This window comes from Phaethon aethereus, assembly GCF_964289735.1.
Source record: "Phaethon aethereus genome assembly, chromosome: 1".
NCBI classification, from domain to species: Eukaryota; Metazoa; Chordata; class Aves; order Phaethontiformes; family Phaethontidae; genus Phaethon; species Phaethon aethereus.
This window is the reverse complement of record NC_138575.1, coordinates 26,003,381-26,024,153: the sequence shown is the minus strand read 5'-3', so window position 1 is coordinate 26,024,153 and position 20,773 is coordinate 26,003,381. Positions and strand designations below refer to the sequence as shown.

Below are 20,773 nucleotides of genomic sequence, written 5' to 3'. Positions count from 1 at the left end.
CTGAAATGAAAATGGTTTATACTTAAAAAGAGATTTTCACATACTGATGCTGTGATCATCTCCCTGACAAATTATAAACCCTTGCCGCAAACTACAAGGGCATTATATGAGAGTTCTTAGACATAGTTCAAAATTATAATAGGTTTGCTGCTGTTCTCCTCATAACGGCAATTATACGGACTGAACAGATTAGCTGCTCCATGAGAATTTCAGCAGTACATGTTATAAGCAATGACATGCTGAACCCTATATAATTGTCATTGCAAATGTAGTTTTTATTGAAAAAAGCTGTTCTACATTCATAGTAGTACAACGACATGGGAGTGCTAAATAAAATGTCATCTTGACTGCAAACAAATCCTGTTGATGCAAGTGCTGCTTATACCACTGTGTCTGCCATTAAGAAAGTAACCACCGTCTTCTGGGAAAGCATTCAGAGTCTTGTTCAATTGAGGCTGTGAAAATGAGAGCACTTGGGGGAATAGACCTGGGAACCTGGCAACCACACTGCTGAAAAAGGATTCTTGCAATAAAAAGAATTTGCATGTTCACCTCTGTATCACCTGACAAGGACACTCCTGCATTCAAGAATATCTATACAGTATCTAATGCACAAGTTAAAGGGTAAATAACAGTTATCAATAAATAATTTTTCCTTATTTTCCATGACAATGCAATACATGATCTAAGGGATAAGCATACTGCACATCAAGTTCACAATGAAATCTGTAGAAGTCTAGGATTTGATCCTGTTAACCAGGCTAAAATATGTTTTTTTAATTGGCATTCCTTTCAGCTGCTTCATCTTTTGCATCAGAGAAATGGGTTCAGTGGGACACGAAATTTTGCTGGAACACAGTCTACTTACTCCTTTCAATAAAACCAATTTTTCTGAGTTGTCTGATTAATTTTCAGCTGCATTTTTAGTCAGAAGCAGAATTTAATTAAGCAATTCAATTACAAACACAGCCTATAAACCTCTAGCTTCACCTAACTCACAGTGAATTTCCATTTACTCACTGCATGTGATAGGCTTTCCTCTCATCCATTCTCTAATATAGTTATTTGCCAGGTCACTTAAGGGACAGCTTTGCTGTCCTATCTTAAGAACCTGGGAGTAGTTTCTTTCAAAGTGTGCATAAACCTAATGTACAGTCTTTTTTTGTTTTTTCTGTGCTTGTAACTGCATGTCACCTGTGCTTAATGGTCTGTATTTCTGACATAATGAGCCTGAGAAAAAATAAGAATAGTAAGTGTGTGTGGCACAACAAAGATTTGTACTTGAGGTGATGCACATTATATAAAAGTGTACAGCTGAGGTTTTAGAGCACAAAGGTCAAAGGATACAAACTCTAAAATTAGTTTTCTCGTTTCACGATTAATTTCAATATTTTTCTAAATTTCTGATTTGAAGAGATATTTTCTTCAATACCTACAGGTGTAAAAAGACTAAATGGAGTATTTGTGCTACCTAGCTTTAGGTATCTTACCTAGTAGGGAAATTTTCTCAGGGTACATTTGTATTTGATGGTGTGAGATTGATCCTTTCACAGAGAAATTGCTGAAGGAGCCTCCAAGCGCTCTGAATCACCTGCTTAATGAACCCCTCCCTGTTGATCAAACGGAGTTGGGAGATTACCTGGTCAATATGAGCTCGTATCAACTCATTCTAACAGGCTGTGGCATGAATGCCCATGCCACCACTGCATTGTCTGCTCTCCTTTTTAACAATTCCAAATAGAGCTCTTCTACTTCCAGGGCATTTAAAACTTCCAGATGAAAACCAGTGGAAGGTTTGGGAACCAATGGAATTTTTTTAATTTTCAGTTATGAACACCAACTTTAAAAAAGTAGTTTTTGTAGTTTGCTAGTATTTTTTCTTGTTTACTGACTGAAGAAGCTGTTCCTCCAAAAATGAACCACCTTTCTCCCTTCAAGCCCCTCATTGGCAAAGAGCTCCATTTTCAACTACTTTCATGCAACCTTTAAAGTCATCACCCCAGTCTGTCTTTCCAGCTGGAAAATTATTTCATCCTGAGAAAGCTACCAACTCAATGCCCCTTCCTATAACTGGGGTTGGTATTTGTGGAAACCCCACAAAGCATTATGATCAGGCTTCCATTAGGTCTACACGTACATCTTTCTTGAAAAAAGGTAAGACAAAGTAGTGTGTGTGTACACATTTCAAAATATACATATGCGCAATCCCTCATACTTCTATGCAGCCAACACTACTCAGCCACAAATACTACTTCAGCTATGCTCTTTTTGTGATCACTCTGTTAAATACTTGGCTATAAGCACTCAAAAAACCTCTCTGCAGTATTGGAGAATATAGAACATAGCTTCATGAAATTTGGAACAGAAAGAACTACCATCCTCACAACATTGAGCTGTAACTAGAAAACTAAACATATCACTAAACAAAGCCATATCAGAGAAATGTAAAACCAGCTTTACACAATTAGTTCTCCTACGAAGAGCTTCATCAATCCAGCAGTCCCATTAAAAATGGATACCATTTTTGCTGATGACTATGAAATTACATTTCTCTAAATACACAAGCTGATTTTGAATATAACGGCCAACTTTTCTGCATCACTTAGTTACACCTCTTTCACAGAAACTACAATTGTATCACATTCCAAAATACAACATGATCTAAATTACTAATAAATATGCACATCATAGTTAAGTATAAGGGTAGATGAAGAATATATGGACTATACTACATCAAAATGAATGCTAATGTTCACACATGTTCTGGTCAATATCTTGATATTGTTGAAATCAACAAAAATAATAAAACAACAGACACATTACTAAATTACACATTACACATTACTAAATCTGTAATACATGCAGACATGCACACAAATAGTAGTCACCTGAGTCCTTTTCTGCTGTTGCTAAATATAAATCAACAAAAAAAAAGAGAGAAGAAAAACATGATTACAGAAATATAACTATTTTAATTTCATTAGAGTAGAATAATTACCAAATAAAGAGTTAACATCTTCTTAAAATCTTGAATATAACAGTGAGAGTCCTGACGGTCAGCTCACCCAAGTGATGGGTTTTGTCAGCTGAGGGAGAAAAGGTGTATGTGTTTAGGTTGTAGATTTTTATTTACTAATTCTATATAGTCTCTATTTCAGGCTCACTGGCTGAGTTTGCATCCATATTGTGCCTGAGAATTTAAAAACATAAATAATAGTAAAAGAATACAAAAATGTAAGAATAAAAGACTATAATTTTTGTTGGAGCACTCTTTGCATCTCTACTTTTTAGGTAGCTACTATTGGTCTATAGCTGATATTATCATGCAATAGTTGCATTTTGACTGACTGATATGATGTTGTTCACTGAAGAAATATTCAAAGAATAGGAAAAAAATCACAATAATGTATAACAGCTACATTTGAGGACATCAGTAATGTTATAAAGATAGGACTATATGCTTTGTGTATGCAATTTGAGGAGTAAGCAATTAATGTGAACACTAACACGCATTACTTTCAAGAGAAGAACGTAATTTCAGTGCACAGATACAATAATGCTCTCAGGAACCTAAAGAAGCAGAATGGAATCTATTGCTGAAAACTATTACATTTATATTGGTAAAAATGTAGGATATTTGTAATGACCCGAGTATAGAAAGAGACAAATACAGGTCTCATTGCTACTGAAAACCAGTGTGTTTAATTTTCTGATGTTATGATGCTGAAGCCCTTCACTTTCAAACAGTACTCTACTTCATTCTCAGAAAAGTACTCAACCTATTTCTTGTTGAGCTACTAGACTTATATATGCAATTATCTATCGTGCTTTGGGTTTACAATTACATGAGTGTAAAACTACTTGCAGAAATGTAGTTGTGTTTCAACCAAAAGACAATAAATCCAAAAAGTAATTTGCAAGTCAAAATATGCCATGGGATGGACGGCAGTTTTATATGCTGTTCCAGCTTAGTGCAGTGTTAAAAGTGTGCATATTTTAAAGTTCAAAATTTGTTACTCGCAGTGGAACTGTCACAATTCTCTAGGGTATAGTTAAAGGTCCGGGGCAAACATTTATTTACCTCACTTTTTCAATCCAATTTAGTGTTGGTGAGTTTTTTTGCATGCTTTTGCCATCTTTTAAAAATGTTTCTATTTTTATATCCATTATTTCAATTCGTTTGCTAAAAAACTGAAATACTGAACATTAAAAAATCCCTTTATGAGTACAGAAAGATAAAAACTAAGGAAAAATGGTATTTTTGCTTTTTCATTTTACAGGATAGATTTAATATTCATCCTTCTTTCTTTAACACAACATGGTATCATAATTAATTATGATAAACTGGTTACTAAGACGGTTTCATGTTGTTACTTCCATGATATAATACTGGTTGCTATAGTGATGAGATGGGTTTTCTGTTAATCACTTGTGAGATTGGTTAACTCATGTTTTTCAGAGAATTTGAGCAGAAATAGAAAAAGGAAAAAAAGTTGGCTTTATAATATTACTAAACATATGAGGCTTCTTCATTTTGCTGCTATGATAACTCTATTTCTTCTAGTGCATTACTAGACATACATGCTATGAAAAAACATACTATGCATAAAAATTGGTTTTAAAGCAGAATTCATCCTCCATGTATTTTCCTGCTAATTGACTCTACTTCCAAAAAAACCCAGTTATATAGATGCACACACACTGTTTTCTACTCCTGAATATATCTGTATAGGTATATCTCAAGCTTTCTGCACTTTATGGAAAGTAACAGATGTGTCTTCACAAGGCAATTGACTATTATGATTTCCTTTTTGTTCTACAGAAGGTTTACAAGTATTAAATTGACACTGTGTATGCTAGCCAATTTATTTTTGAGCAAAATCTACATTATTTTCATGGTATACATTCTAGAACATACGTAAACTCCAGAAGAACTGCTGATTACCATTAGATCTAGTATTTTGACCCATTAGTTAATTCAGGAAATCAGTATGTAATTAAGGTTTTAATGATCAGATTATTATTATACATCTGACAACACAATAGCAAAAAAAAATAAGATTTAGCTATTTGCCTGCCTTATAAGTACATCATAAAAGCATCTATACTCAGAGTTTTCAAGTTTCAAGGTATTGTTACTGATGATAAGGAAAGAATTTCCGTCACTAGTTTAATTACTAGAAATAGTTAGAGAAATAAAAAATAACCCATAAACAACCTTTTAGATTTATGAAGAACTCAAAAGTAAGAACAAAGGGCAACCTAAATTAAGAAGTCCTAGTCCTCCATTCAAACAGGGTCCCAGGAGGCATATTAAAGCAATGAAAAGGAAAAAACTCCATAGTTCACCAGCTGAGATTTTAATGAGACATTTCCCCTTGCTGTGGAAGGGGTTTGCTCAGGAAAGGGAAAAGGCTGCTCGCAGAATATTCAGTTAATAGCCATTGTTGGCTTTTACAGCCACTTTGGCAGTTGACTGCTGTACTAACCTTCTATTTTGGCATATTCTGTAAGTCGAGTGTAATTGATCAAGGCAGCCTTCTCCAGACATTTTCTAACCACTTTCTTCACCTCTTCTGCTGGTATGACAGTGGCAATATCTTTCATTAAAACCTGTGCCAGAGACAATTACACCACTTGGTTACACTCTTTACCCAAAACCCAAGGGAAAAGGATAAAAGTATCCTAAAGTTACTACAGATCTGATAATGATTAAAGGCAGATACCAAAAAGCAACTACTTTGGTTGGTAGAACTAGATATTTGTCTTCTAAGGTTTCTGTTCAACCCTGATTTGATGCCTATATGGCATTTATATACAATACCCCTACCGTATCTTGCAGCACGCTAGTCAGTCTTTGTTTGGGTGACACCAAGACCATTCTGTGGATGGGCTGGATCATGGTGCACACTAAAGATGTGGAAATTTGCTTCGTTCTCACCTGTGGGAAAGTTTCCATCATTGCATAACCATTGACTCTTCAACAGTGTAAAGGAGAAACTGTGAACACCCCCCTCAGAACTAGCTAATACTGACTTGCTTTTCTTCTTTCATACAGATATTCAAATTCAGCATGTCCTTGCTGTGAAAAACAGTCATCTGTAGTAGGCAGGGGAAATACTGAACTTCTGGCGGAATATTTTATTATGAACAAGTAGAAAAACATATCATACAAAGCTTTTGTAAAACCTGCCAGTTTTTAAAGCCTACTGATTTTTAAAATATAGGACTTTGATAAAATGGATCACCTATTGCAAGTGAGGTAAACTGAGGATATATATGAATACAACATTATATACTCTTGGTTACTAATATCAACATTCTAATGGAAAATGGGAAAAAATGGAATAAATATTGTTAATAATTAACTTGCATTTTTGCTTTAATTCTATACTCCATTAACTTTCAACAGGTAGATATAAACAAAACTCAACATGTTTTTACCACATTTTAATGCAAATAATGAAATTTCAGATAACTCACAACCTTTTAAAATCGCTTCTCCAGTGGATTCCCAGACAAGCTACACCCTTATACAACATATCTAAAAATTACTGTCAAAAGGAGGGAGAATAAGGTATGGTCTAGGGAAGCATACATTAAAAAAAAAAGAGGTTCAGCAACAGAGAAGCTATTAGGAAGACGTTGTTGCAAAGCAGACTTCTTCCATTACTTGCACACACAGGACATATCTACCTTTGTTAACTTGCTTCTTTTTAATGAATAACATCTGGGTTATCAACAAGTGAAAATACAGTAGTCAAAACTGTATTTTTATTCTTTTTTTCCGGAATATTTTATTCCGGATCTGAATTTTTTTCAAAATTTTCAGACAGGTAAAATCAAATGTTTGCAACCCAGTTTATTCCCAGTCAAGACTAACAATGGTGTTGCTTGAACACCAGACAGAGTTGCCATTTGTAACAGCAGGAAGAGTGAGAGGAAATGGCGGTTTCATATAACACAAAGGGATCTCCACAGCACTACAATCACGGAGATTGTAACCGAAAGAAAACATATATACCCCCATTCTCTACGTGTTTTTGTATGTAGCAGAGGTTTTCTAAGACAGAATCTCCATCCATGGAGTGTTCTGCCGTGCAGAACGACTGACACTCCCCAGGACCAGACCTGTCAGAGCTTGGCAGAGCTACACAGCCTGGGATCTAAGTTTTTTTTGACTTCGTATCTTCACCGGGCTCCTGCTGATACAATTCCTCTGGAATCTCTGCTGGAATTTAAAGTTCCCTTTCCTCAGAGAAGTCTGAGATGCTTTTGCCATTATGAGGTCTTCTCCCTTCTGCTCAATACAAGAGGATTTGCTGGGCAGGAGTTTACATTTATAGCTGTCCATGACAGTTTTGCTGCGTATAGCTTTTTCTTCTTAAATTGACTCCGATTATGGATTTATGGAAGATTATTTGGATTATATAGAAGCTTTTTAATGTTACATGTCAGTATAGACAACATCAGCAGCATAGAAGCCATAGAAAGCAGGAAAGGGGGGCTGTAGACTTGCACTACTTTAGAGGTCACGCTGGGAAATCGTTAAATTATAACGAAACAGTAAGTCACTGCAGCGACTTGAAGCGGAAGTCCAATAAATAAGTCCTACAGAAAACAGCTGTTTGCCTCTGTGGAAAAGGTTGAGAAAAAACCTCCAAGTGAATAAAATGAGTAGTAAAATACCTGAGAAGGCATGAGTCTGCTTTCAGCAGCCTGAAGGCAAAAGAAAAATGCAGGCTTAGTACCCAAGCAGAATTTAAAATATGTTCTCAAACTTACCCTTTCAAGTAATGAAAGTGTGGCTTTTAAAGCTCCTTCAGGACGTCCAAAAGGGAAACAGTATCTTAAAAAGTAAAATAAAAAAAAAAAAAAAGAAAGAAAAAAGAAGAAAGAAAAAAGACGAAGAGAAATTATCAGAATTAGAATACCTAAGTTAAGAATTTATTTTGAGACGTAAGTGTACACAACTGGCAATAAATTATGTTAGCAGAAGACTCCCATAGGCAAAATACTAATGACGGCAGGAGGCCTCTTCATTAGTCTACCATGGAGCATATACAAAGTACAGCAGCATCAGTCCACCAGCAGTCCAGGCCTAAATACAGAAAACATACAGAAGGCAAAAAGCATCACTTCCACTTTCTCAACTATGAAGGGTATTTAATGGTCTATGATGAGCTTAGCTGTCAGCCTCCTGGAAAAAGGTACTATTTCTCATGTAGCCATGACAGCTACTGGAGCTGTGAAGTAGCACTCTGTATATTATATCTTGTTTTAGTATTGGATCAAGACAAGGACAATATGTCAGCTATTCAGATTCTAGAGATATATGGGAATAAAAATGCCTGCAGATATTCCATATTTTTTCCTACTATATTATAAATAGCTTGGAAAAGCATTTTATGTTATCTTAATTTTATCAGCTGCAACTTAAACCATACCCACTTCTGTCTCGATACTTCTAAAATTATGTAAATTAAAAAGTGATCCCATTAGTAGCTTTGCTTTTCATTTTTGTCTACTGAATGATCCAATATATCAGCTCAATGAGACCACAATGCTCAGGCAACTGTAACCTCTCTTAATCCTGTCTATAAAATCTTGCTGGGATATCCCCAATCGGAAAAAGGATTTTTTACTTTGCCGAGATTACTTTTTTCCTTTTTATTACTCACTGAGTATGGTAACCTCATATTCTAATGTTTTCCAATAATAAAATCTTTTCTAATGATAAAAGGATTCAGAACAGTGAATTTTAGATACACGTTTTGGTCAGCCAAAATAAAGCCCTGTAAATGAGGTCAAAAAAGGATTCCCTGCAGAGACAATTCCAGTATTTGGTTTGTCTCATTTTGTTTCTTTCTTACTGTAGTGCTAACAATTTTTGAGGACAGGCTAACAAATTAGCAAAGCAGATTTAATGACCCTTAGGCATTAAGTCATCTTAAAATAGAACACATCTTCAGGTGTTTTGACTCCTCCACCCTTTGCAGTATTATTTCCACATTCCTTGACTTGTCTTTCGCCTTGTTTATTCCTATCAACCTCTAATGTAGTTTTTGAATAAATGTTGCTTATTTTTTGATCATACTTAGTATTTCAAATCAAAGACTTCCTTCCAGGTATGTTCTGCAATGTAAATAACATAACAAGCTTCCAAACCCCAACCAGTTTTAAGTTCATGATGTAGACAGAAGTCCCACAGCAGAATAGGGGTTACTCGGTTTATTGCAGAGACAATATGTAAGAGTACAACACGTGCAGCAAACTTATGTGTGTGCAATTGGTGCAAGGAGCTTCTGACAGAGAAGAGTTGCTTTCTTGAGATAAGCAATTAAAGAAAAGGAAATATTCACAGTAGAGACCTAAAGGGACGCTCACCAGTACATGGTTTGAGAGGTGCACAGCAGGAGAGGTGCTCAGTAGTCGTGGTCATAAAACGATAACATTTAATAATGTAGCAAAAGAGAACTAGCCAAAAAAATTCGTTACATGTACACTCAGTACATGTATAATCAAATTCAAGAATGGGAGCTATGAAAAAATGAGCAACTTGAAAAACAAAAGCCAAAACCTTAAAGGAGCAATCAAAAAAGCAAGAAACCTACAAGCAACCTGAGGGAAAATTAAAAAAGTAGGAGCCCAAGTCAAAAGCATGCCACAATTAAAAAAAAAAAAAAAAAGTGGTCAAAAACCCAAACAAAAACCCATCTCATGTGACTCCATGAGAAAGACAAAGAGGTTATTGTAGGGAATCTGGCATTTAAAAACTCTAAAACCTATCTGAACAAGGAGGACATGAAAGTCTCTCAAATATTCTAAGGCACATGTAAACAGCATGGATGCTCAAACTGACAGTAGAAAGAACAGTGAAAGCAGGAAGCCAGCTTCGGAGATGGTGGGACTGCCTTGTGACAAGGAACAAAGGGAAAGTAAGGCCAAAGCAACGATGCTTTGCACCCATCTTTACTGCTGAATCTATTTTAAAAAATATTCAGTATTTCACAGTTACCAAAACAATTTTAATGGATTGAAATATGGAGTAGTCTTAATACCACGTTTTCTTAAGAAAGCAATCTCACAGCCAAGGTTATTCTTGTTAAATGATGGTAACAATCATCTTGATGATCTTTTTACATTACTTGAGTCTAGGTTTTCTTTAAAAGTCTAATGACAGTACTTTATCAGGATGTTCTATATTGTGACTCTATATGCTTTACAAATTCAGATTCCAGGGCACTATTTATTCTTCCTTCTACCAGTATTATGCCAGTATCCTTGTTTAAATCCAGACATTACACCTATTTTTTTTTTATTTCTAACATTTGTTCAGAGAAAGACATAATTACTCTGCACCTGGGAGAGCACTGTTTGTCTATCTTGACTGCATAGGATTTTAAGGGAAACCTTAGAGTCCTCTGAAGGATGGAGGCATTCATCTTTGAATGACACATCTGATTGCTCTCAAGGAGGAGTTTCTAACAGTGTTTGAATTCCCTCAAAACCCACCAAGACTGAGGCAGAAAGATCCTATGATCACTGATATAGCCCAAGCTCACCAACATACTCCAGTGTGCAGGTAAGCAGACGTGATGTGTTTTACCTTGATTTGTTCAAACTCAAGTAATTATTTAGACATTATTATACATTTTGTAATTAGTTTCATGTATGGAAGGCCTGCAGGTGAACAGAATTATTCCGAAGATCCCTAGCCTCTCTTTTTGTTCCCCCATCTCCCTCCTCTCTCTCTGTACATATTCAGAAGGCTTCTGCTCCTTCAATATTTTTTGGGCCACAGCTATTCTCACTGACCTCACCATTGTGTGTGAGTAAAAGTACTTGTATTAACTGGAAATTACAGCAATTGTGTTTCTACCATAAACTTGTCAGGACATGGTCATGAGGATGCCAATCAGAGGCCAGAGGTCTTCTCCCAGCTCCAATACTCCTTCATTTTTTTTGTAGCAACCATAAGAAGACTGTCACAGAAGCAAGTTTTCCTTCCCCCTGTAGATGATGTTCTTCGTCAGTTCTCCCCTCCTGCCCTTCCAAGACCTGGGTAGGAAGTACTCTGTCCTACGCTGCTCTGTATTGCTTCCCTGTCAAGAGCTATTTAATCCCATGGAAGACAGAAAACAAGAAATGTGTCAGGGAAGGATATTCAAAGGAAATAAAGGAAGGGCGCATCATTTTTCCCCAAAAGGAATACCCTCCAAGGAGAATCCTGCCTCTCCTTAGTTTAACACAGAGATGAAGTCCCAAGTGAAGATTGCAAAAAATCCCCAACAACTTAGTTATCAACATGACAGATACCAGTGAATACTAGACACTTACTCCATCAAACCGGAGGGGCATCCAACAAACCTTGCCAAACAAAAGCAAGCTGTTTCACACAGCACTATTTAAACTGTGGAACGGGGTTGTCGTAAGGTGACAGAGACATAAAATTTCTGTAAGTACATTTTAAAAAAGGATTAGATTGACAGAATAATGGCAGGTAGGTTGGTTTAGTGTGATAAACTAACAGATTTGGTGGTCTACATGACATTCTTTGCATGCATTCTTATTTTATTTTCACTCCATTTGTTCAAGACCTAAATTGAACACCAAGAGAAAAATCATCCAGAAAAAACTTAGTATTCATTGAATAAATCATACACTCACCTGAAATGGCTTATTTGGTTTTCTAAAAGGGAGGAAAGTCTGTCCTTAATTTCCTCAAACCTTTCTTTCTCTTCAACAGATACTGTTCCAATTCCATCAGGCCTGTAATAGTAAATTTTAATAATTGTTGCTATCTCTTCACACTGATTCCTCTTTGAACAGTTATCTTTATCTTTAAAGCTTTCAGTTAACGTACCTGCTAACTCTCCTTTCCCCGTTCCCATCGCCTCGAAGGATAAACAGTAACTTGTGAATATAGTTAAAGAACAGACCACAACTAGAAAACTTAACTTTCGAGCTGAATTTTAAATTCAAGGCCTACGTTTCTACCTGATCCCAATATGAACACAATGTAGCATATATTTCTCCCAGATCACTCCCAAAGATATATAATATCCTTTCTCAAGAAAATTAGTACTATTGGCACAATAAAGGAGGTTACTTGGATCTTGCTCAATTTCAACTCCTTGAGTCTTCCAGGTATTTTCCGAGAGGCACAGTACGGCCAAAAGTGATTTTAAAATAAAGGTGGGAGGCAAACTACAGTAAGAAAAGGCAGAGCAGGCAACACCTAGGAATCCCCCTGCTTAGCGAGAGCATAGATTTTTGATCTCCCATCCCATATTGACAAATGGCAGCATGTAAACAAGATTTCCATATAAATATAGCATAAAGGATGCAACAAAAAATAATCTTTAAAAAACAAAAGCACTGGCATTTCTTAAATATCAAATTTACATCCCAGTAATTAATAATAAGCCTTGTATTATGTTAAGCACACACTTAGCCTGAAGTTGTTATTGATGTATTTATATTAAAAGAACAACAAAATTAAAGGAATTTAAATACACATTTCCCAAATGGTATTTTTGTCATGCAGTCACAACTTCCCCACATACAGCATACTTTAAAAAGAAGTATCTGAAAACTTCCAGTTACTCTCTTAACTTCCAGGTCCAGGGTAACAGAACAGCTACTGCTTCCCACCTGAGTTTATGAGCCCACCACAAAGTGCCAATCTGCCCTGTACCTTTTCCAGAGCCTCCAAAAGAGTATCTCAATGTTTCTAGAACTGAGAAAATTGTAGTAAACTGACATGAAGAAAGACAACATTCTATGCATGTTCTAAGAATCATTCCAGGATTCTATTAGCACCTTTTTGCTAAATTATTACTTTAACTTTCTGCACTATACCTAAATCTAGAAGGGATAAGTTGCTACCTGGTCATAACATAAACAACTCTCTCACCCTTTAAATCACTTATATTTCTGAACTGTCAAGTCAAGGTGGAAAGAATGCCTGAACTCCTTAAATTATTGTGAAGACAACAATAAAAATTAGATATGGTGGAGATATGAGTAACCAGGCACATCAATATACTATTGTATAAATTTGATGTGAAAGAGCAAATAATTTATCTTCTCTCTTTTGATGGATGCCAGGATACTTTACCTCAGCCTTCTGACAGATGGAATGGGTTCAAATTTAAGTAAATTGCACTGTCTGATTTCATTGTCAGGAGAGATCGTGCTCTGGAGTGATAAAGTAAATAGTTCTGTCATATTAAACCTCACTGAGGCATTTCATATATATGACAGAAAAGACCTAGGGGTCCAGATAACAGTCAGTGAAAAAGGTGAGCCAGTAGGATGTCATATCTGTCAACCTGCACTAAGGCTAGGATCACTATGCACTGGGGACCTGTCACTTCACCGAGTTTGTTGTCATAAAGAACCTCGTTGACAACATTTCAAATTTTCAGAACTGTTAACTATATTTTCAGTGGATGTTTGCATAGAAGCAAATGTCCCAGAAAAAAGAGTACACAAAAAGGGGATATGTCCTGGTTTTGGCTGGGATGGAGTTGTTTTTTCTTCCTGAGTGGCTGTGTGATGCTTAATTGCTGGCTGGGGCTAAACCACGGCGGGTTAGAAAAATGTACCACCTACAGCACTGAAAAACTTGTCTCTTGAAAACATGCTTTTAGAAGACAGCACAAACTCTGAATCATTACTTTATTTCTTCCTGTTAGCCTTATTGCAACAAGCAGAATATAAAAACGCATTTTCATAACACAGTTCTGAGACACATATTGTGCTGGTGATCATTTTTTGCTACTATTGGGAGTGTCTATCTACAACTGAGAAAAAAGAATCCACAGAAAAAAGAATCTGACTCTGAGATGAATAAAATAAAATAGCACTGCATTGAGCTGGTAATTTTTATTTACAAATTACTGTTCCTGCCAAGAAAATCAGATTCAAGCAGTCATTTTGTTTTCAAAGGTTTAGGTCATCCATAAGTGACACAAGAACTATTTTGCAACTTGATTTTTTCAATTCAAAACCAGTATTCAGCTTTCTCATTGCAGCCTGGGCCCTCTCTTTTAAGAACTCAGCCAAGAAAAGTGAGGGACTGTCTTAAGAAGAGTTTTCACTTTAACATTATCTTCTCAAGAAGGTAAAGGGAGAGTGAATTTGCCTTTCCTCCACATTCTTTTCCTCCTTATTCTTCACAACTGCTTTTGGGATTAGAGAGCTAGGTGAAACAGTGAACACTCAAAACCTGAGTAGTCTCCTCTCTCTCACTTACATTAGTTTTCAATTTTTTGATAACTCTGTCAATTGGATTTGGATTGGCCTGTCTTGCCTGCTTAGATCATAGTCTAACTGGCACAGATATACGGTTGTCTCTGGTCACATCTCAAATTGCTTAATTCACTCAGACTTAAATATCAAAAGAGATTTGAAATAAGTATCTCATAAACTAGAGCTAGCAAATTCAAGTGGGAAGTAGCTGTTCAACCATAAGACGACTTAATGACATCAAAATTAGAGGTTGACCAGAATTTTTAAAGAAACTTTTACTGTGACAATCTTGCAAGATTGTTGTCCTGATGGCAGTTACTCTAGGGAAATGATTGATTAGGTGGTGGATTTAGGTTTTCCTCTGAGAATGGACTGTTTTTCCTCACCTGATATAATCCTTTAAGGCTTGGAGTACCCTCTAAAAATGTTTTGATGTCTAGAGGTTTTAAAACCTGTAGTAATTTGCAGAGGTCACTTGATGCATTGTAAGATTAAGATCCTTGTGAATAGCTATGGCATGTGAGATAAAGATGGTATTCCAACTCCACTGGGAATTAGATATGACGGACACTGGGTTGACTGTAGGTTGTTTACAGCCCTGAACTTTGGAAACAGCTTCTCCTAGTGGCCTCTCAGAGACTGAATCGTTACCTTAGGCAAGACCGCTTTGTTGAGACATCCTTGTGAAATATTAACTGAACATGACTGACCTTTCTTTCTTCCTCTGGAACATCGTTGAATCTGGTGCTTTTTGCATATTTGCATATTAAAAAATGTCTAAAGTCTTTTCAATAAGCTTTCCTCATTAAAAACATAGACCATTGCTTTGGTGTCTCATGGAAACAAATGAGTATGAGGAGATGAATACACAGATTGATAATTCTAACATACACACACACATAGATGAGAACATTAATGCTGACCAAAAGAATCTGCCAGAGAAAGATAAGAAATTATAATGAAAAACAAAATACAAGAAAAATACTTCAGCTAAGGTCTTGCTTCAAGGCATTTATATAATAAACTACGTTTCAAGAGCATAGGAAAAACAAACCCAAAACTTAAATGTCATCTTGGCTCCTAGAAACAAATTGTTTTAGAAGACTTCAGTGCTTTCTAAGAGCACTTGTTTCTGAATTCAGCAGGATGCACAACAAAATGAAAGAACAGTCACAGTTTTCAAATTAGCAAGATAAAAGTTCGACTTCTTGTTTCTTAGTAAACTGAAGATTAAATTGTTTCAAATTGTGATGCAGAGATTTTATTATCTATTTATAGGACTTTAATATCCAAGGACTTTAATACCCAAATTTTCCTTTAAAACAAAATTGTATTAATTAAGGCTTTTGCAGAGTCCATGGTTTATGCTAGACAAATCTAGGAAAAACAGTGATTTACATTATTAGCTTAGAAGCAGGCAGAGCAGACATCTTTTTATTAACAGAAAATGAAGAGAGCAAATTATCACGTGGCATTTAAACATAGCTTTGACCAGCAGGCACTTGAAGACCGAGCATTTTGTTGTTTATATTAACTATTCTTCAAACATTCTGACAAAAAAGTGGCACAATAGAGCCTTCTGCTGTGTGCATTTCTCAGGCTGATCCTACATCTGCTTACAGGTCACACCCTCTTTTTCACAAGTGAATGAAAAAGACCAATTTTGAAGGCCACTAAAACAGATTAAGATGATCAATCAGGTTCATTTTAATGATATTTTATGAAGTTATATTCTAGGTGGGATTCATTAATGCCCTTCTATGGAAAAGCAAAGCATGTATTAATATATCATTTTACCCAAAGTATAAGGGCATTATAATATAGGCATTAATCAGTTGAAATTAATCACAAAACAATGTATAATGTTTAGGGCAGGTGAGAGTACGTAATAGCATTAACTGTTCCTTCATTGCCTAAAAGGACAAGTATCATCTTAAATATGCAGAACTTTGTTCTAATATTTCTTAATAATGTGTGAATTGCAATCAATTTTCTATTGACAATTTCTCAGAGGCTTTTCAGAAGCAGAATTATTTTGATATGTTAAAAAATATGCCTCTGATAATATTGTAGTGAGGACGCATTTTATTATAACATTATTATAGTTATTAGCACTTTCCAACACAGGACAGTATCCTTCCTTAAACCAAAGGTGAGGTCAACATGGGTTCACTTAGTACCTGCAATAGGGTGAAGAACTTTGCTTCTAGCTTTGAACTCAGGAGAAAGCTACCCATAACTTTCTTGTGGCTATTTACAACAGTAAATAAATCACTAAATAAATCAGTAAATGAGGTTAACAGTAATATAGAAAGCTCTGTCACTAATTGAACAACATTAATTAAAAGAACTCCAAGCATAACTATTTAGAGAGGCCTCACATCAGAGGCTTGGGGGTATGATGCTCATAAGGTAACAATTTAAAAAGGAGAATACAGATTAAATTAAAGAAGGTTTACCTTCCTCTGTGCTCAATATACCCTGGAGATGATCAGCTTCCAAACACGAAGGATGAGCTGGACGATGCAAGATGCTTGGCACAAGGCAGTACATAAAACTGAAAGACCTAGTGAAGAAGTTCTATTTTCAGCATTGCCCAACGAGCCTCAGAAAAGGGAAGATTACATTCACTTGAAGAAAAGGGACATAAATGTCCAAAGATCAACTAGTTTTTCCAGTTCTGAGAGAACACTGCTTCTCATCTAGAAGCACAAACTCACATAGCACATCAATCCTAAAAGGTGTATTTTCTCATTCCATTATTCTGGGGAAATGGTGACTGTTAAGATGACTTCTGAATAAAAACACGCTTTTGAGTACGAGAAATACACTCTCACCACTTTCATTATAGAGGACTGATAGAAAAATGAGACAAACTACAAAACCAAAAGACTCTTGTTAAGTCTCTAGATGCTGTATCAAACATGAGAATTCATATAAGATGCTGGCAGACTCATGGAATGTAACTTCTGAGGTAATGCACTTCCCTAAACAACCACACTGTAAGGGATCTCAGGCTCCTTCCTCCAGCTGTTGGACAGCCTTGGAACAGATCTAAGATTAAAGCAGAAGGCCCAAATGCCATTAAAAACCAGTGAAAGAAGACCTTGCACCTGCTATCAACACAACACAGAACATGTGGGGTTGAGAGTGAATAAGAAGCAGAGCAGAAAGAGGAAGCATTTTCAACTGCTTAAAACTGAAAGGTTCCACAAAATCCTGCCTGCAACGATTTCTTGGGAAAACCATCTAAAAAGCAGCCTACATGCTATTCAAATATTTTTATATACAAGATTATACATATAAAAACATAACGCTTCCAGGAAGAGATCAACTGGACAAAACCTTTCATATCAGATGGTGACTATGTGCAGATAAATGGTAGAAACTACTGACACTCTGGAATTTTAGATTAAATCTTGTTAGGTAGTGTTTATAAAAGGTATAAATGAAGGAGAAACCAGCAAGATACAGACAACCTTACTTTAATTCTAGAGTTAATTTAGTCAGAAGGAAATATCTATTCAGAAGCTCCACAAAAAATGATTAGAAGAGACAGAGCAATGTAATGATATTATTTTCCTTATTTTTACAAAGTTTCTTGTCCCAAATTTGAAAGGGATGATTTCTCTGAACATTCTTTTATCACTTGACACAAAGTGTAAAATTGCAACAAATGGTTCTTATCACAAAACATTGAAAAATGAAAAGAAATATATGAAGGCATAGTACTCTCCAAAGTTTCCATAGTTTCATTTCTCTTATGTGTTTATTTACTCCACTTTAAGATATTTCCTCCAAGCATAACAGGAACAAGAAGCCTATTGGAGAGCGTACAGTGCCAAATAATGGCAAGGATCTGAAAGGACATCTCAGAGAGGGCAAGGCTATTACAGATACATGAAATGAATTATTTGCACTGGTGTTTATTATGAAGGAAATTAAGACGACTCCTGTGCTGGAACACTTCTTTGTTCACAGAAGAAAGATCTTTATTTTCAGCACAGAATCTCTCCAAAAAGCTTATGGAACAAATTAGAATGAACAGCAGTAAGTTGCCAGGGCTGGAACTGAATTACCTATCGTTGTGTGAAATTTCTCACCGAGAACTGCCTTCCTCCTGAGGAATGGGTGCTGAAGAATGTGAGATCAATTTAAAAATCAGAAGAAGTCTCCAGGGGAGGTAGGGGGTATGCTGCAGTGTAATGCTACAGGTCATTAAGCATTACATACATCCCAGAAAATCAGAAGGAACTATAATATAAGGATATTTAAGGATAAAATTAAAGAAAATTGGGTAAATATTGATCGTGAAGAAGTCTGTATGTCTTTGAAGCCATAAGGCAGAGAAATCTTACCTTCTGATCTTGAAGTCCTCTAATGGGATCAAAAACAGGTGGATGATTGACCTGACTGATATGATGTACCTGGATATCCAAAAATCTTTTGTCAGAGTCCCTAACCAAAAGCTTTTAAGGCAATTAAGCAGCCACTGGGTAAGAGTGAAAGTCCTTACATTTACAGTGAAAAAAGAGAGAGTAGGAATACATGGTGAGTACCTGCAGCGAAGGTAAGTTATCGGTAGAGTTCTGCAGGGAGCTGTGCTAAGACCTGTGTTATTTTACAGTATTCATAAATGACCTGGCAAGCAAATGTAATTGTAATGACAGTTATGTAGCATAGTGTGGAATTCCAGAAGGACCTTATGAAATCAAGTAGCAATAAAACAGCAAACGATGATCAAGGTAGATAACTGTAAGGAAAAATCAGTTGCTCTTCAGGACAGAGATCTTGGTGAGATCTTGATGGATAATGTCATGAAACTGTCCCTGTTCAGTAGCAGTCAAAGAAGCAAATCAATATTGGGAATTACCAGAAAAGGATAACGAATTAGCAGAAAACATCCATCCAGTGTAATCAATGCATGGTTCACTCATACTTCTTGCATCTTACATAGCAAAGAGACAACAGAGAAGGGGTGTGTTTTTTTTTTTTTTTTTTTTGGTCTCTCCTCCATCTCATCCAACAGCAACAGAAAATGAAATGAGATGTGGAGGAGTCCAGTTCAAAGCAAGAGTTCTTCAAGCAAGAGGAGGTTGAGTTGTGGAACTTTCTGCCGAGGGTGTTGAGGGTGCAAAGGGCTTATGCAGGTTCAGGGATGCAACAGACAAGTATCTGAAACGGAGACTCACTCTGGGTTACCAAACAGCCAACTCTGCAAAGAGTTGGAGACCAAAAGAGCACTAAGAGGCAATATTGCATATGCTTGCCCTTCTCTTACTCCAAGCAGGTCAACGCTGGAGAGAGATGACTGACTGGCTTAGAAGAACCCTGACTCAATATGACTGTTCTTCTATGCAAACACATATGAGCTTATTTCAAAATGAAGGCAGAAAGAAACTATCTTTGGTTATAAATTGATTTTTGTAGCATTACTTTCACCTTCACTTCTCATATATGAACTTCCAATAAATCAGCTTCCTTTCTGAATAGAAAAAGGTGGAACCAGGGAATATGCTTGAATTTTGAATTTTTCAATTCCGTCTATAACTCAGCAGGTGGAAGGAAGTCACTTTGCACTTCATGTGATACCCACCAGCATCCATTTCAGAAAAGAGGGACTGAATAGAAGTCACAGCATGAAAAGTAGATAAAAGTGAACATGATGGGGAAGAAAACAATAGCTCCTACCTGGACTGTTTAGACTGAAATGTCAGCATTCAGAAATATCCTATAGTTTCTTGTTCTGCCCATTTCACGTTCACCAGAGATACACAAGTGTATGCGTAATTGCAGTGTGAAAAGTTCACAATTCCATATAGTGGAACATTTCAGAAGAAAAACGTTGTGAAAAGGAGCCAAAAGAGATGCTACTGTAAAGTTACATAGCACCAGAAGCACAGCCAACGAAAGCTGATTTTATTTACTTCAGGAAAAGGAATCACTTGATTCAGAAACAAGGATGTGTTTTTGTTTAAACACTCAGCAAGGCTACTCTTCTACTAAAATATTTTGCTTTTTGGTTATTTAGGAAGAGAATGTCTTAAGAATGTCCTCCACAAAAGCAGAAATAACTTTTCTGCATAAGCAGTTTGTTAGCCCAGTCGTAACGCTCTTTTCAGTGGGAAAGGAAAGGCACAAATGAGGCTTGAATTCCTCTGTCTAGGACTCAGCACATGGTGCTCGACCCTACATCAACAATTCTGTTCCCAAAGCAACACTGGCATAGGAGACACCCTAAGTGCCTGAATGCTTGATAACTCTGTCAGAACTTGTTACCTGTATCTTCTGTCTACGGCATACAGCCTACACCAGAGCTCAGTTCAGGTCTCCTCAGTGCTCCACAATGTCCCTGAAGCTTTAGGACAATTCACTTTTATGTGTTTATTCCAAGTGTTTTGAAATAAAACCATGGCTATTGTGTTACAGCCTGCAAGAGCACTGCAGCCTGCAGCATGAAACAGAGTTCATATTTCAAGTCCTAAGGTGCAGCAAAAGAGCACAGGGGATACCC

General features: G+C 36.3%; 1 protein-coding gene across 6 annotated transcripts in view; it reads right to left on the bottom strand.

Annotated features, from left to right (window-relative positions):
* CADPS2 (calcium dependent secretion activator 2) overlaps positions 1-20,773 on the bottom strand; it is a gene marked incomplete at both ends in the record, with an annotated part of 316,192 nt that overhangs the window by 74,146 nt on the left and 221,273 nt on the right. For 4 of the 6 annotated variants that reach the window (XM_082013855.1, XM_082013856.1, XM_082013858.1 and 1 more), the window contains 3 exons: positions 5,490-5,613; positions 7,786-7,849; positions 11,671-11,772. In XM_082013855.1, coding sequence (XP_081869981.1) covers positions 5,490-5,613; positions 7,786-7,849; positions 11,671-11,772 — 290 coding nt within the window. Of the gene's footprint in view, positions 1-2,888; positions 2,910-5,489; positions 5,614-7,785; positions 7,850-11,670; positions 11,773-20,773 lie in introns of all 6 variants that reach the window. The other 2 variants (XM_082013854.1, XM_082013857.1) reach the window with 1 other exon arrangement.